We start from the raw sequence: 15,061 nt of genomic DNA, 5'->3' as shown, positions 1-15,061 counted from the left end.
GTGACTGAAAGGAAAAGGTATTGCAAGATTTGAAAAATTTGCCCTTGAAATAAAAGCTGTTCCAGATGAAAATGAACTTTTATTGTTAGATTTAAAAAAAATTTTTATTAACTGTATTTCGTTTGCCTGCATTTGCACAGCTCTTCATTCAAACAACCAAGCGACAGTCCCTATCTGGTGGAAATGTATTTCATCTGGATCTACGTTGTTCTGCAAAATATTCTGGGTAATTTATGTGGACTAGAGAAACATTGAGACTTAAGATTTATCCTTACGAGGCATGGGCCGGTCACGCTGTAAAGCTAAACCAAAGTATGAAAAAAAGGCTTAAAAAATTGCTGGATTTACCCCAAATCATGAGACCAGAAGCATGGCTAATTGGCATCAAATTCTAACTGAGCTTTTATAATAATTTTCTCCTTTTGTATTAATTTTAGTGTTACTCTTGTTTTGGGCAGTGTTGGCAAATCAGTAAATCTGAAACGCTTTTTTGAAGAACTTATTACAACTTAGCGGAAAATTATCTCTTTACACCCGGGAAAAATATTTATCGTCGCCTTACATTTAGTTGACTTTTTTTTGTTTTTGTTTTTTGTTTTTTTTCAGCTCCGCTCACCTTTTTAAGGCTGAAAACATCTCACTTTAACATGTGGGTGTAGTTTTTATTTAAAGACGAAAATCTATTTTGGAATAAAGTTCTACTACTACCAAATAATTTATCTTTATCAATGAAATTTTAAATCCAAGAAAAAAAGCAATTGAAGGAAATAATGTTTTTTTTCTTTCTTCCAACAAAACTGGCATGGACTAGAAAAAAAAGATATGGTGACTGGAGTTTTCTCGGGTTGTATAAAAGAGATTAATCAAACCAGTCTTTCTCTGGCTGCTGAGCACAGCCACTCAGTAGGCTGAATAAAAAACAAAACTCCCTGTGCTAAGATTAGAGTTTGGCTGTCAGGAGTTTTATCGTGCACACACGGCATAAAAAACAAAATCTATCTAACCAAAAGGAATCCCGGGGAATTTTTCTACTGCTCAGTTTCCGTCCCTACCTCACTGTAACTTCTGTGGCCTGTCAACCATGACAGCATGAAGCACAGACACAGTGAAGCCAAAACAAAACAAGAGCTGTTAGATATCACCTGACTAAATTATATCTTTATTTAATGCAGGAGACTAGAAGTTATGTTCTGAGAATCAGGTGTCCCTCTAGTTATAGCGAGTCTTGACTGACTGGTTAGCTGATAGCTAGTGAAGCAGGTCGGCTGTAATTGACAACTGACATCTCAACAACAGAGACCTTTGGCAATTGAGCAATAATATCATGAATAACAGAGCAGACACTTGTGTTTTAAAAAGCTACATTCTCGCCTTAAAGAAAACATTATAAAAGTTGATTTTGGGCCACAGAAGGTGTGAAATATCAAACTTCAATCACAGTTTTTGCCATACTTAAGCTTCTGCTAAAACAATCCATATCGACCCTGCCCCCTAACAACCCCAGGGTAACCTTAAAAAGTCCTACCCAGCCCTGAACCTCTTATCCCTGAACATGGAACCCTGGGGAAGTGAAATTACTCCGGAAAACCACTTTAAAAAAGGCTGGACTTTCAAAATCCATGTGATGGTTGAAAGTTCCAGGTATTTTCTTTTCTTACAGCCACAATCAGAACATAATATCTACAGCTGAACAACATATTGAAAAATTATCCTCTTGATGATGAGTGACGAGTTCGAAAAGGACAATATGTATGCATGCTATAGTTGGTAGGCTATGGTGCTTCTAACGCTATGGACTGCATCTTCCTTTCTAGGGTTGTCTTTGTTCCATTAGATGGAATTTAACAGAGATTCTGGCTCTAAACTGAAGCATGAAGAATGTTTTCCTAAAACCATACAGCCTTACTCGTCTTATTTTCACGGCAGGGGAAATTATTCTGTTTAAAACTAAAGCAATGACAGATTTACGCATTTTTTTCTTTGTTTTTGTGTTAATACTGTTTCCACATATGGTTATATTAATGGCCCATGCCTGATCCTCTTCAGTCAGAACTAATTGTCTTTTCACTTCAATGCAGATCCAGATTGGCACAAGAACTTCAGGTAGCAAGAGAAGGCAGCAACATGGATGCCTCTGTGTATCTGCAAGTAATTAGCAGCGTTTATTTGACACGTCTAGCACTGCTCTACCCAACGACCAGATCATGTGGGACATATATTCATCAAATCAATGGACACAGAGGCTCATTGCATTAAAACTGCATATTATATGCTGCACTCATGCACCTTCTGCAAATCCATAGGCTCACCACAATCTATCCGTTAAAACGTTCACATATAAAAAAAAAAAGTGTCCATTTATATGCTAAACATTACATGACATTTGGCAATTTAACTTTTATTTTCCTGTTCGGTGTTTTACTGTATCTCACACGCACTCACACACGTTATAACTGCATGCTTTCCAAGATAGTTTAGAAAAAAACAGACCAGAGTGTTTGAGGGCTGGCAGTGGGAGGGAAGATTAGCACAAGCATCCTATCATCTGCTTGTCTACAGCATGCTTAAACCCTTTTGGTTTCAGCTGAAAAGGCTTGATTGGAGCAAGACTATGCAGATTTCATTAACAGCCTGGGATAGTCCTATTTCAGCATTATTAGACCGGTCGTCTTCCCCCAAGCTCTAAAAAACAGGCTAGTAGAAATCCGATTCCTCCTCACTGGAAGTTTGAAGTCCCATTTGGCACCCAGTTTTCCAATCCACTAAAATCTGATACGTCAAAGACAAGAATATCAAAAACTGAAGCCTTTCAAGGTTTAATAGCAGGTTGTTTTCACTTGTAGCAAGGAGATTGCTACTGTTTTCTACCCACAAAACTCATTGAGACAATGTACTGTAAGTGTCTTTTTGTATTTTTTTTCCATTATGGGTTTTGGCCCAAACTTGGCACCTGTGCTTCTCAGGCTGTGGGGATCTTAAAGCGGGTCAGAGGAAAGGGAGAAAATAAAAAAAAGGAATGGGAGGTAGGGATTGTTGGACAGACTGTAGTTGCTTCACAGCAGATCTGAAGCAGCACTTCTGCTGCCTTCCTTTACACATAAAGGCATTGTGATTTTTTATTTTTGTCTCAGCAGAGAGAAGTTTATAAGTTATAATATTAGAAGTAGCTGCCCAACCCCAATTCTAGCCCTTACTTCTCCCAGTTAGATGAAGGAAAGTGCTCGGACAAAACACGTGGACGGACAGAGGAAGGGTTGGAGAAAGCAGCTTTTACATCTCAATAAAAACTGCAGTAAGCTTAAAACTGACAGAGATGTACCCTTTTTTCCACCCCTTCACTGAACATACATAGTCAGGAGCAGCCAGCCTTAATATCTCTCAGAAAAGGTTGCAGTCCGCGGCTTATACTGTCAAGCTACAGTAGAGAAAGAGAGAGAGCTGCATGCAGAGAGAGCCGATGCTTCAACTGGTTAAAAAGGCAAAGATTCTCCCATTCCCACCAACCACTGGGTGTCATGTTTGGACAGTGAGGAGGTATAAATCAAAAAGAAATTCAAACGAAAAACAAAGAAATAACAGAAAAGACTGACGAGTAAAGACAGAGCAGTAGAGTGAAGGTAAAATGAGGTTCAAATATTACAGTACAGGATCAGTGGGTTTGTCCTTTATGTCACTCTCCGTCTCGGGGTCCTCGTCACTTGAGGAGTCCTTGTCCACGCTCAACCAACACTCGGCCGCAGGGTCGACTGATTCAACCAGTCGCTGTTAAGGTGGAGTCGGCCACTCAAATCAAACAAAACTGCTCAAATCGCTAGCAAAACAATCACTGGCCGCAAATAATGGTCTAAAACTGACCAATAAGCAGCCAGCGAAAGCTCGACCTAGCTCCAGTGAACAACTGGATAAAAACTGCTTAAAAAATATAAATAAAAGAAAATAAAAAGACCCAACCAGCTATCTTGGATGTTATTTAAGTTTTTTTTTTTTTCATCAAAACAAGAGCGAGACTTTTTTTTCCCCCCCAAACCTGACTTCTGGCACCATAGTAGTATTTGCAGTTTTAAGTAGTAGTCTCGTTGGAGTACGTTGGCAATGACGAACGGTGGGGAGGTTTAGGTGTCAAGGCAGGTGCGCCTCCTGCTGGCCAGGAGGTCTCTGTAAACGGAGGAGTTGAGGAAACGGGGGAAGGAGTCCCGGTGCATCAGGGTGTAGATCTGGAGCTGGGCCTCCTCGTACATGGTGTTGCTAGGCTCCGCTAAGCTCTGGTTTATTCCTTCTCTAACCCGAGAGTCCAGACTCACCTGGGATGGGACAGAATATGGCTTTTATTCTGAAAGTTACATTCACGTTTATTCAATGAATAAAATGTATGCTGAGTTTATCTCCTAAACGCAATCAGTCCAATAAATGAACTCACCTCTTTTGGCGACAATATAGAGACGTAATCTTCGTATATAATCCGGGCCTTCTCATCCACCACTGAGGGGTTCGTCTCCTTTTTTAACTCCTCGCAGGCCAACCAGAAAAGCAGGTTGTCCTCGCTGTACTCGGAGCGCAGGAACTCCCGGAAGATCTCCCGGCCCTCCAGCGAGCGCAGCATCATCTCAAAGCTCCGTGCCCAGGACAGCAGCTCTTCTAAACTGGGGTGTCTGCGGTGTAACAAACAGTCAGACAAGCAGAGGGACGGAGACACACAACGATGAGGACGCAAGGGACAGAGTTGGACTTCACTTACTGTTCTTCAACAGCTTCAATACTGCCCATCTTGGTGCAGGTTTGCCGTTCGCTCCTCTCAATTCTATCTTCATTCCTGTAAATGAAACATAAAACAGCTCATGTGCAACTAGACAAAATACCACCATTTATTTCTTGGAGTTTAAGATTCAAATCAATTGATTTGATTTGTAGCTGTATACATATCAGGGTTCTTGCCAGTGTATTTCAGCTGGGGCTGAAACTAATGATTATTTTGCTAATCGATTAATTTGCTGATTCTTTTTTAAGATTAATTGATATATAATCGGATTGCAAAGGATTCCTTAGAGAAGATCGGTGAATAAACCAGGTGAAAGTAAAACTTTTTTTTTTGTGGATAGAGCAAGTAAACAGACAAAAAAAGCAATATTTAAATGCAAAATATATATTTTTGGTGGTTTTGATATAATTAGTGATCTAAGTAGATCTCTCTGTCAGCAAAATTCATGTTTTAGAGTCTATAGTGTTAAAGATTAATCGATCACTAAATTAGATACAATTATTTTAACCCTTTATAGGGCAATCAGTGGAATACTTTTAAAATCAAAATTTTAAGCCAATAGTGTTACTGGAATCCAGGACAAGACCTTATTATCTTTGTAACGTATTTTGATGGCAAATAACAAGAAACGCCACCTTCCCCGAATACATTAAGAAAAATTACAAAAGTTGTTCTATAAGAAATGAATGAAAAACAATGATAGTGAAAGAACCAACACATATACACGTTAGAGGTGAGTATTGGCATGAGTGTTGCGATTCGATACATGTCGCGATACTTGGGTCACGATACGATATTATCACGATATTGCAGTATCACTATATATTAGGGATGGGACGATTTATGAAAACCGTCAGAATCGTTCGGTTCGACTGTCTCGGTTCAGTTCGCGTGTGTTTCGTTCGGTTTATGCGCTGCTCCTTTTTCTCATAGAGGAAGCGATTACACTCCAGAGCAGAAGGTGGCAGTGCTGCGACCAAAGCCAACCGCCAGTAGTAAACAAGAAGAAGAAGAAGCGAAGCAGCTTAGTCGGGTGTAGCAGGGGAAAAAATCAGTTGTTGTGGAGAATTGTGTCGGACTGGCGAGTGGGAAAGAACAGGAGTTGGAAGACGCGCCAGCAGCACTTTATAGGTCTGCTGTATGGGAGCGCTTTGCATTTAGAGTGACCTACGATGACAGCGGAAAGAAAGTTGTGGATAAAAGTGCAACAGTGTGCAAGCATTGTGCAACACGTTTTGTTTATGCTAACAGCAACATGTCATGCTAACCCTGAAATCTCTCATACTCCGTCAGCAACCCCCGCTGCGCTCCAGACCGGCTGCTCAAAGCAAAGCCTACAGCCCCCACTGTGGCTTCGTCCGTCCGCTCCCCTCTGAGTCTCTTGGAGATGGTAGAGAGCATGCGCCAGATGATTAAATTCAAAGCAGCAAAACATACAGAAATGATCCAGGGTTTCTGCGGATCATTTAAAATAATTACAATCCATTATTTTTTGGGGGATTTTTTCATTAATTTCATGAATTTTTATGGGATTTTGGTGTAACAATCAACATGTATCGAATCGAACCGAAAACCGTGACCAGAAACCGTGAATCGAACCGAACCGTGGATTTTGTGAACCGTTCCACCCCTACTATATATTGCCATATTTTCCCCAGCTATCAAAATCAAATGATGAGATAAAACAGCAAGTGCTGTATATTTTCATCAGAAAATATTGATTAGGTATTATTATCCATGTTGTTTGGGGTTTTCTTCCACTGTGACTGCCTCAAATAGAGATTTGTTGCTGCACGCAAAATTATAGGGCTCCACAGCGCTTTCTGCCAGAGTGGTGGTGCAGAGGTAGCCCATTTTCCCATCAATGTTTTATGTAACCATTTTTTTTTTTTAAATCGATACTAAGAAGTGAAAGATCGGTATTATATTGGGCAGCTGAATATCAGGATATATCGCCAAAACCATTATTTCCCACACCCCTAATACACTTACAACATAACCTTAGAGGCATTAATGCTGATACTTACATTTATTAGTTTATAAACCTAAATATAATTGTTAACTTTTAAACTTTACTTTTAAAATTTTCAATTAGCTTTTTACCTTTTTTTTGTTAACTTATCTTTTTTTTAGTCATTCAGCATCTTTGCTGAATGACTGGATATAGATCTTGTACTTCTAGACCTCACTGAGGTACGGGGGGGGGACTCCATTTGTAAGGGGTATGCAAGTGATCAAAAACTATAACTTGCCCTATAATGGGTTAATAATCGATTACTCAAGATTAATCCAATAAATTATTTCAGCTCTAGTTTCAGCGTAAATTAAAGTTCATAATGATGTTGAAATTACGCTGTCAATGGGCGTCATGGCCGCGGAGAGAGTGTTTTCAAACAAATGAAGTAGGGCTGTCATAATCCAAAATTGATCTTATAAATTGGTCCAATATTAGCCAGAAACTTAATATCAGATAATATTGACCTGCATCTAAAAACATTGATATAAGAGAGCTAAAAGAAGCACTATAGTTTAGTCGGCTACAGCACTTCCACCTGCCTGCGCTTGTATCCTGCTCACAGAGCCAATGACATCACAACAGTTGGTGCAAAACTTTTCTAGCACAAGTTTCCTCCAATTTATACATTTTTATTTTACTTTAATGTTTTTTTTATATATATAACATAGACATTTATATAACCTTTAGTTATTAGTAAATGATGGTAAACATTACTCCACAGCAGTAGGTATTTCCTTTCATGCCGGCTTTACATTTAAGTCCATTTGCTTTTTGCGACTGCGTGGTGGAGATAACAGAGATAAAGGTTTTAAAGATAGACCCAGAACTTATTCTGGGCAGATAGAAAATTGCTTCACAATCCTGATACTGCTGAAAACTGAAAGCGAGAGACAAAGATGCAGTAGGAGATACGACCTATACAGCTTTAAAAATTGTTCAAATGTTTGTTGGGATTTCACCCTCTTGCTAAACATGATCCTCTTGCATTTTGTAAACTAACTCCAAATAACAAAATACTAGAAGTCAAACAAGCTGTTTTAGCTTAAAGTACAGTTTGACCTCTAGTTCTGTTTCAGCTTTAGCTGCAAGACTACAGAAAAATAACAGCAGCAGTTAGCCAACATAAACTTTGAATATCCTTCAGAAAGTCTGACAAAATGTTGATTTTACTTCAAAAATGAAAAAAAAAAAAAAAAAACTCCTTAAAGGCCCAACATATTTAAAGCCGAGCTGTTGGTTTATTCCTCTTCTTGCTTAAGTTAATCACTAGTGGACACTAAGAATAAAGTTTCAGACTCATCACAGCAGCCTCTCTGTCTCAGATCTACTTGCAGAGACTACGTTGTAACAAACTGAGCAGTCTATTTTTGCCCCTCCATGGAGGATCTTTCCTTCCTCTTGCTGTCTCTTGTCAAAGTCCCTATTGTGCAGCAGTAATGGGCTAAGCCAGCCACAGTCCCCCCGCCCCCGGCGCCCTCACAATACGCCTAAATATACAAGCTGTTCTTCACAGCTGTTTTGCATGTGATGTTGGGATGGAAATAGAAGACACCCTGACCAGATAAGGGCCTTGTGTAAGACTGGGTGAGGATTCTCTCTCTGTTTGACCCTTTTTATATCTTCCTTAACATTTGGCTTCCAAAGTCAAACATGAACCTAAGTAAAAGATGGGATGTCTGACTCAGAGGCACGTTTCAAGCACTCCACTGAGGAGACACTGGGAGCATTCTGCCATTTACATGTAAGACTGACTAAACTTTTACCCACGCTCAGTAAGCTAAGCAAATGATCCCCTCCAGCCTCAAACCAAAACAGTAAACAAACATATGTGTTACTGAGGAATTTGTTTTTTTCAGGGCTTAGTTCGGGGGAACTGACACCATCGCTGGGCTCAAGCACAAACACGAGCGCACTCACAGTCCCCAAGCTGCGACCACTTCAGATGAAGTGCTGTGAAAGAAGCAGTGCATTCACCATTCACTGCCTGGAAACAATGTTTCATTCACTCCTCTCTCCTGGCAAGACCCGAGCCGCAGCCAGGCAGCTGGAGAAGCTTCACTTCAGCTCTTAGTTTTGGTGCCTTGCTCAGAGGTAAAGCAAGAGACTGCAACTCTCTGACCTGCAGAACAATTTGTTCAGTTTCCTTTTAGAAAGCCACCCCAAACACCATTTTAATACTAATTACAAATCTAAACATAAAGTTTAGATCTTCATTCATTTTACAAAGATTAAACCAAAGCCTAGGCGAAGTGCATTTCCATTTCATGCCACTCTAATAAACTTAAAAGCCCTTTATTAAGTCCCAGTTTGCAGGGCTTAAGATCTGAGAGGAAACACGGTTTCCTTCACACGACTGGAGTTAAATTTGGATTCAAACAAAGAACAGGAAATATTCTGGATTTGTCCTGAACCAATAATTAATATTTATTTTGTTCTTGTTAAATTAATAAAGTGATTACATGACTTTATGCCTGTAGATCAGTTATCTCTACATTCTCGAGAATCTTTCCATTGCTACCAGTAGTTTAGTTGTAAAAAAGGTCAGGTCATGTCAGGTACGCTGGTCAATGACCTTGACGAAGGCACCTTACAGTAGAACTACAGTCAGTCCCTGGACTGGCATGGCTATCATTGGTCCTAATAGTTAGGGACAAATGCAGAGGACAAATTTTCCACTGGGATCAGCTTCATAGTTATGGTACTTCTTTGATTTTATTTAGTTTGCTAGGTCTAACGTACGCCCACAGACTGCCAGACGTTGAAAGGGAACGTTATTGCGATTAATGTTAATATGCAGTAGAAAATTTACACATTCAGTAATAAAACGTCACAGGGAATGGTATGGGGGGATGGTCATTTAAGAAGGGGGATGATTTTTCATTTTTTTTTAAGAAGGGGGATGCCATCCGCCCTCATACCCCCTCAACTCGAGTACTGATTGCTACAAATATTTCACTTTTTTATCCCTTCTTGCTCAAAGCTCAGTTTTAATCAACTTCTGAAAAGTGATGGGGCGACAGTGGTGTTGGATGTAGGAGTTTGCCCTGAAATCGAAGGGTTGACGGTTCAAGCCCCGACTCCGACTTTCAGTGTCGTTGTGTCCTTGGGCAAGACACTTCACCTGCATTGTCTACTGATGGTGGTCAGAGGGCCCCGCTTCTGTCAGTGAGCCCCAGGGCAGCTGTGGCTACAATGTAGCTTGCTCAGTGTGTGAGTGTGTGTGTGAATGGGTGAATGAATGTAGTGTAAAGCGCTTTGGTCAAGTCTCCAGACTTGAATAAAGGTGCTATATAAGTACATGCCATTTACCATTTGATTCTAAGGTCTTCAATGGCTAACCCTTGCCGGATATTTATGGTCGCTGACCTGCCGGAAGCTAAACAGGCTGCCTACTAGGACTGCCTGCATTAAGCTCCATGTTTCCTCCTCTAGCCATGGGGCTGGTGGTCATAAATTGCATTATAGCAGCCGCCACACCAAGCCGTCTATCATTCTCCCGCTCCATTCTCCCCTTACTAACAGGACCCAAAGACAGTTGAACTCCTCCACTTGAGGCAGGAACTCTCCACCAACCTGATGGGGACAAGGCACCTTTTTCCGGATGAAAACCATGCCCTCGGACTTAGAGGAGCTGATTCTCATCCCGGCCGCTTCATTATCTGCTGGAGACTGCCTCAGTGCATGCTGTGGGTCTTGGCAGGAAGAAGCCAGCAGCACCATGTCATCCGCAAAAAGCAGGGATGATATCTGCTGGTCCTCGCGGCAGACCCCTCTGATCCTTGGCTGCATTTAAAAATCCTATCCATAAAGGTTATGAACAGGACCAGTGACAGAGGGCAGTCCTGCGGAGTCCAACGTGCAGATTTGGACTCTGCCAAGGCAGATGGCCCCTAGGAAAGGGCCACGACTCAGCCCCCAGCGGAGGGTGTAGAGCTGGTCTACTGTTCCACAGCCTTACTGGGGAGGCTGCAGAGTGGTACTCCCCTATGGTTGGAACACATCCTCCGGTCCCTTTCCTTATGCAGGGGAACCACAACCCCAGTCTTCCAATCTAGGACCACCGTCCCAGACATGAACAGCCATGTCAGCCACGACATGCAGAGCTGAAAGGTACTCAGACTGGATCTCGTCCACCCTAGAAGCCTTGCCACTGTGGAGTTTTTTGACCTCCTAGGCAACTTCAGCCTGAGTGATGAACCAATCCAGCCCTGAGCACCCCGTCTCTTCTTCCCCACAGAAAGCTGTTAGATCGATCCTCAAAGTATTCCATCCACCATCCAACAACGTCCGCTGTCAAAACAGGGTTAGCAAAACACTGCCTCCCCTTCTGGAGGCGCCGGACAGTTTGCCAGAATCACCTTTCAATTCAGTAAATTTCTCTATTTATTTGTTGTCAAACAGTGAAGCGACTAACACACTTTTCTAGTCAAAATGACCACAATTACATTAAAGTCTCATTCCCACATTAATACAGCAACACATAGTTGAGAGGGACACTCTGGGTTAAGTGACAGCCTGCGCCCAAACATCAAAGGGATCTCCTTCGCGGTTAGATGTTTTTACAGTGTAGAAATGCAGCGTGAGGCTCTGTTGTCGTGTTTTCCAGGGAATGTTACAGTTTTCCTTAAATAGCACGCCACGTTTTTAAATTTTTCATTTGAATGCAAAGTAGGCATAGAAAGCCCGTCAGCACCTTGTGAAAATAAAAACAACTAGTGACAGGAAGAATGGAACCGTATCCAACTATTAACTGATCTCTAGGTGCACTTTTCATTTTTGTCTCAAAATCTGACCGCAGAAAACGGAAATGCTAGTGGTAAAAAGGCTTTTTATGTAAAAACAAAAAAAGTAAAAGATGCCTTAACAGTCATTTCAAACTAAAGAAACTACTTTTCAAAGACAAAACAGGAAATACAAAATACAGCATGTGTCGCCAGACGGAGCTGAACACTGAGAGCGACTTATACTCCCATTTCTTTGATAGCTATATTTAGTCTTCTATTAATAGTTCTCAGAAAGAAAATCAAGTTATTGATAATGTTACCAAAAAAGCTTCATGCTGCTCATCTGACAGAGACCCTACAGTGAGGCTACTGTTCTGTTTTAAAAAGCTGATATAAGAAGTTGTTTGGTGATCTTTAAAAAAAGCCAGTCAGTTTAGAAATGCAATTATTTATGCAAGCTCTTTCCTGGCCATTGGTGATGGGAGGTTTTGGTCCTTTGCTATGCTGTCTGTCCATCCCCCAATTATATATAAAAAGCAGGAAATCATTACATTTTGTCTATGGCATACATTCAGCAATGTTACAGAAGTAGAGAAGTGCTGAGTAGGGCTGGATATTGTTAAAAACCTCATAATTTCCTTCTATTTCACTTCTTCGACTCAATAATGATTAAATTTAAAAGCTTCCATATCGATTTTGTAATAAGTAGAAATACCTGGGTGTTCATGTCAATGATAAACTGGACTGTTACAGCACAGTAGTTCTGTATTGTATGAACAGTTAGGTGAAGTTTTTATTTAAATTTGTGCCGTTGATATTTCCTTTGTCTAATGAGAATCACCTGCTGGCTTTGGGAAGGACACAGGTAGACTCCAAAAGGCAGTTGAAGGTGCTGAATTGTTTGGAAATACACCATAGATAAACAATTCCGCTAAAAAAAAAAGCATATTTTTATTTAACCAGGAAAAAATTAACATTTAAAATCCGTTTTTTAAGGAGTCAGGCATTATGATATAGTATATTTACTATGAAAAAAACTTTACTATTGAGGGTATATTCTGAGCTTTTAATTGAGTTTTGTTTAATTTATAATGCATTTAAAACATACAATACATTTTTATAATTCAAAATGGAAAATAAATAACTAGACATACAAATAAATAAATGAATAAACTAAAAAAATGTGTTTTTGTCACAAAAAACAACTAATTATTTTTCTTTATTTGGTTCTTCATTTATTTATACATTAATATATGTGAATTTCCTATTTGGTTTTGTCATTTTTTTGTTCCTCATATGTTAATACCTAAATAAGGAAAGAGCTAGATTAATTAATGAGTAAAATAACTGATAGCTGAAGCCCACTCTGAAATACATTATGGTGTGTGGTTTTTATTTGCCCCTGTAGTTCATTTTAAGAATATCTTGTTTGATCTATTTCTTAGTAAACAGTGTGGTGAACCAGGCAGCAATATTCAACTGTACTGCTTGCTTACCAAAGACACTTGCAGCAGCCACACCAGCAAAGGCAGCAGGTGTTCGGTCGGGGCTGTCCGGGGGCCTGGGGTGGGGCCTCGATGTGAGCCGCCTGCCTTTTTCTCATCTCCACTCCACTCACACTGTGGGGCTTCACGACAAACGCATGCACAAATACAGAGCATAGTTAAAAATTATTCAAAACAATCGCACGCTAACAGAGAGAGCAGAAACAAATCAACCCTCGTGTTCCACTCTCCGCTCGCTGGAAACATGTAATCCAGAAAGAGGAGTGAAGCTGGAGTTGGAATGTATCCTGAAGGAAAGGATGAAGAGCAACAGAGAGAGCTGAGGGAGGAGGATTCCCTTCCTTGTTTGGTACGAGGGCTTTCTGGCTTCGACCCAAGTGTTTCACTCAGCCCTGACACACACTGGATGTGCATTTTAATGGCCGCAGACAGAGAAACTGGATCTGCATATCACAAACATGGATGGGCACATGTGCATAATAAATATACTAATTCATGCACAGCTGTATTAACCCCTTCATTTTCAACCTTCATCATCTGTTCAGCATCAGAAGACGCAACATCTGTCAGCGACTGGCTGGAGATAAAGATTTGTGCAGAAAGCTTTTATAATGTGAGGCCTTTTTTTCCTGGCACTGATTGATCGTTTTAATTGACACTAATCTTTGTGCCACAGCCGATTTTCACTGCTAATGTTTTTGTTTCCTGATATGAGCTCTCCTTCTCATATAAAACCCTACAGGAACAGCATGGTAATTAAGCAGCAGGGTTTTCTGATAATCTAATGATGGCTGGAATACTTCTCTCCAAAAACAGATCAACTCTTCTAAATTCGGACTTTATTTTAGTTCAGAAGGACCCCTCCCGCCAAACGTTCCAGCCCTCCTCAATTCCTTGAACTATAAATAACGTAATTCTGTCAATTTGCCTCGTTAGACATACTAATATCCAACCTACTCCTCCCTATCATCTTGAAATCACTCGGGTTGCACAGAAAGACTCGATCAAAGAGTCACAGCACCCTTGGCACTTATTGGCATCCATGGATTTAAAACTCTTTAAATGAATAACAGTATCTCACACTGAAACGTAACAAAAAAAAATACTTTATTGTAAGCACATGATTTGAAGGGCAATGAATCCCATCCACATCAAAATAAAGCCATTGTTATCAAACATACGGCACCCTCTAGCAATTTCTTTTTAAACAAATTACACTTTTTGACTAGGCTGCGAGGAATTTAAATAATCATTGACGTTCTGTTTCCTTGTGTTGTAAAAAATAAAGAGACACAATGGCCGATTTCTCTTAACAACTCTGAAAATTTGCCAGAAAATCACTACTCTTTTACAACCATTGTTATCTTTACCCTAACAAATAATAATAAAAAAAATTAAACTACGGTACATATTGAGATAGCACAAAAAAAATATAAAAATCTTAGAAAACTGCAGCAGAGAATGGCTGCATGAGGTCAGCCAATTTCCATAATGGTTTTAGGGACCGCTGTAAAATGTTTCTGTGGTTAGTCTGCTCCCCTTTTTAAATCAAATGAACTTTAAAAACAGTGAGATGAGCAAACAACCTGATCAGGGTTTGAGATTCTCAGTGGATCAGAAATATTTGAACCATTTAATGTCATATAATGTGAAGTTGGAGGGTGACCACGGAGCAGACTGGCCTGTGAATGATTTTATTCACAATTTTATGATGCTGTTTTTTGCTTTCTTTAAGTTGTATAGTGCTTTATGTCAAGGGTTCACTAGCTGCCTTTTGGCTAATGCTAAGTGGATTTGAGTGTTTAACTTGTTGCCAACTTCTCAGATGTTTTCGACCATCAGATTTATAATCTTCATACATGGCCTTCATTCTAAGGATTTTTGACAACTTTCAATATATAACTTTAAGCAGTCATATTACTACAGACTGGTTAATTAAACGTCCCCCACAAATGTGCTCCTTTAGACATTTTACTGCAACTGCCTGCTAGTCTAATGCCCTTCCTAAAACTGAACGATTTTTGCAATCTTAGCAGACTATTGCATGTTCCACTATATT

The 15,061-nt window shown here is 40.1% G+C and overlaps 1 protein-coding gene across 2 annotated transcripts in view; it reads right to left on the bottom strand.

Moving 5' to 3' along the window:
* Positions 1-795: 795 nt before the first annotated feature.
* Positions 796-15,061, bottom strand: part of rgs17 (regulator of G protein signaling 17) — a 36,019-nt gene continuing 21,753 nt past the window's right edge. Inside the window, exons 3-7 of one of the 2 annotated variants that reach the window (XR_005281743.1) lie at positions 12,994-13,124; positions 4,736-4,810; positions 4,418-4,649; positions 1,511-4,301; positions 796-1,451 (exon numbers count right to left, since the gene is read on the bottom strand). Coding sequence is in view for 1 of the 2 variants with exons in the window: in XM_038296141.1 (XP_038152069.1) it covers positions 4,113-4,301; positions 4,418-4,649; positions 4,736-4,810; positions 12,994-13,124 (627 nt within the window). In the remaining variant the exon portion in view is untranslated. Of the gene's footprint in view, positions 4,302-4,417; positions 4,650-4,735; positions 4,811-12,993; positions 13,125-15,061 lie in introns of both variants that reach the window. The other variant, XM_038296141.1, reaches the window with a different exon arrangement.

The sequence above is a fragment of the Cyprinodon tularosa genome, unplaced genomic scaffold, assembly GCF_016077235.1.
Source record: "Cyprinodon tularosa strain WSP-4 unplaced genomic scaffold, ASM1607723v1 ctg368, whole genome shotgun sequence".
Lineage (NCBI taxonomy): Eukaryota > Metazoa > Chordata > Actinopteri > Cyprinodontiformes > Cyprinodontidae > Cyprinodon > Cyprinodon tularosa.
The sequence above is the reverse complement of the archived record's forward strand: the minus strand, read 5'-3'. Positions and strand labels throughout refer to the sequence as shown.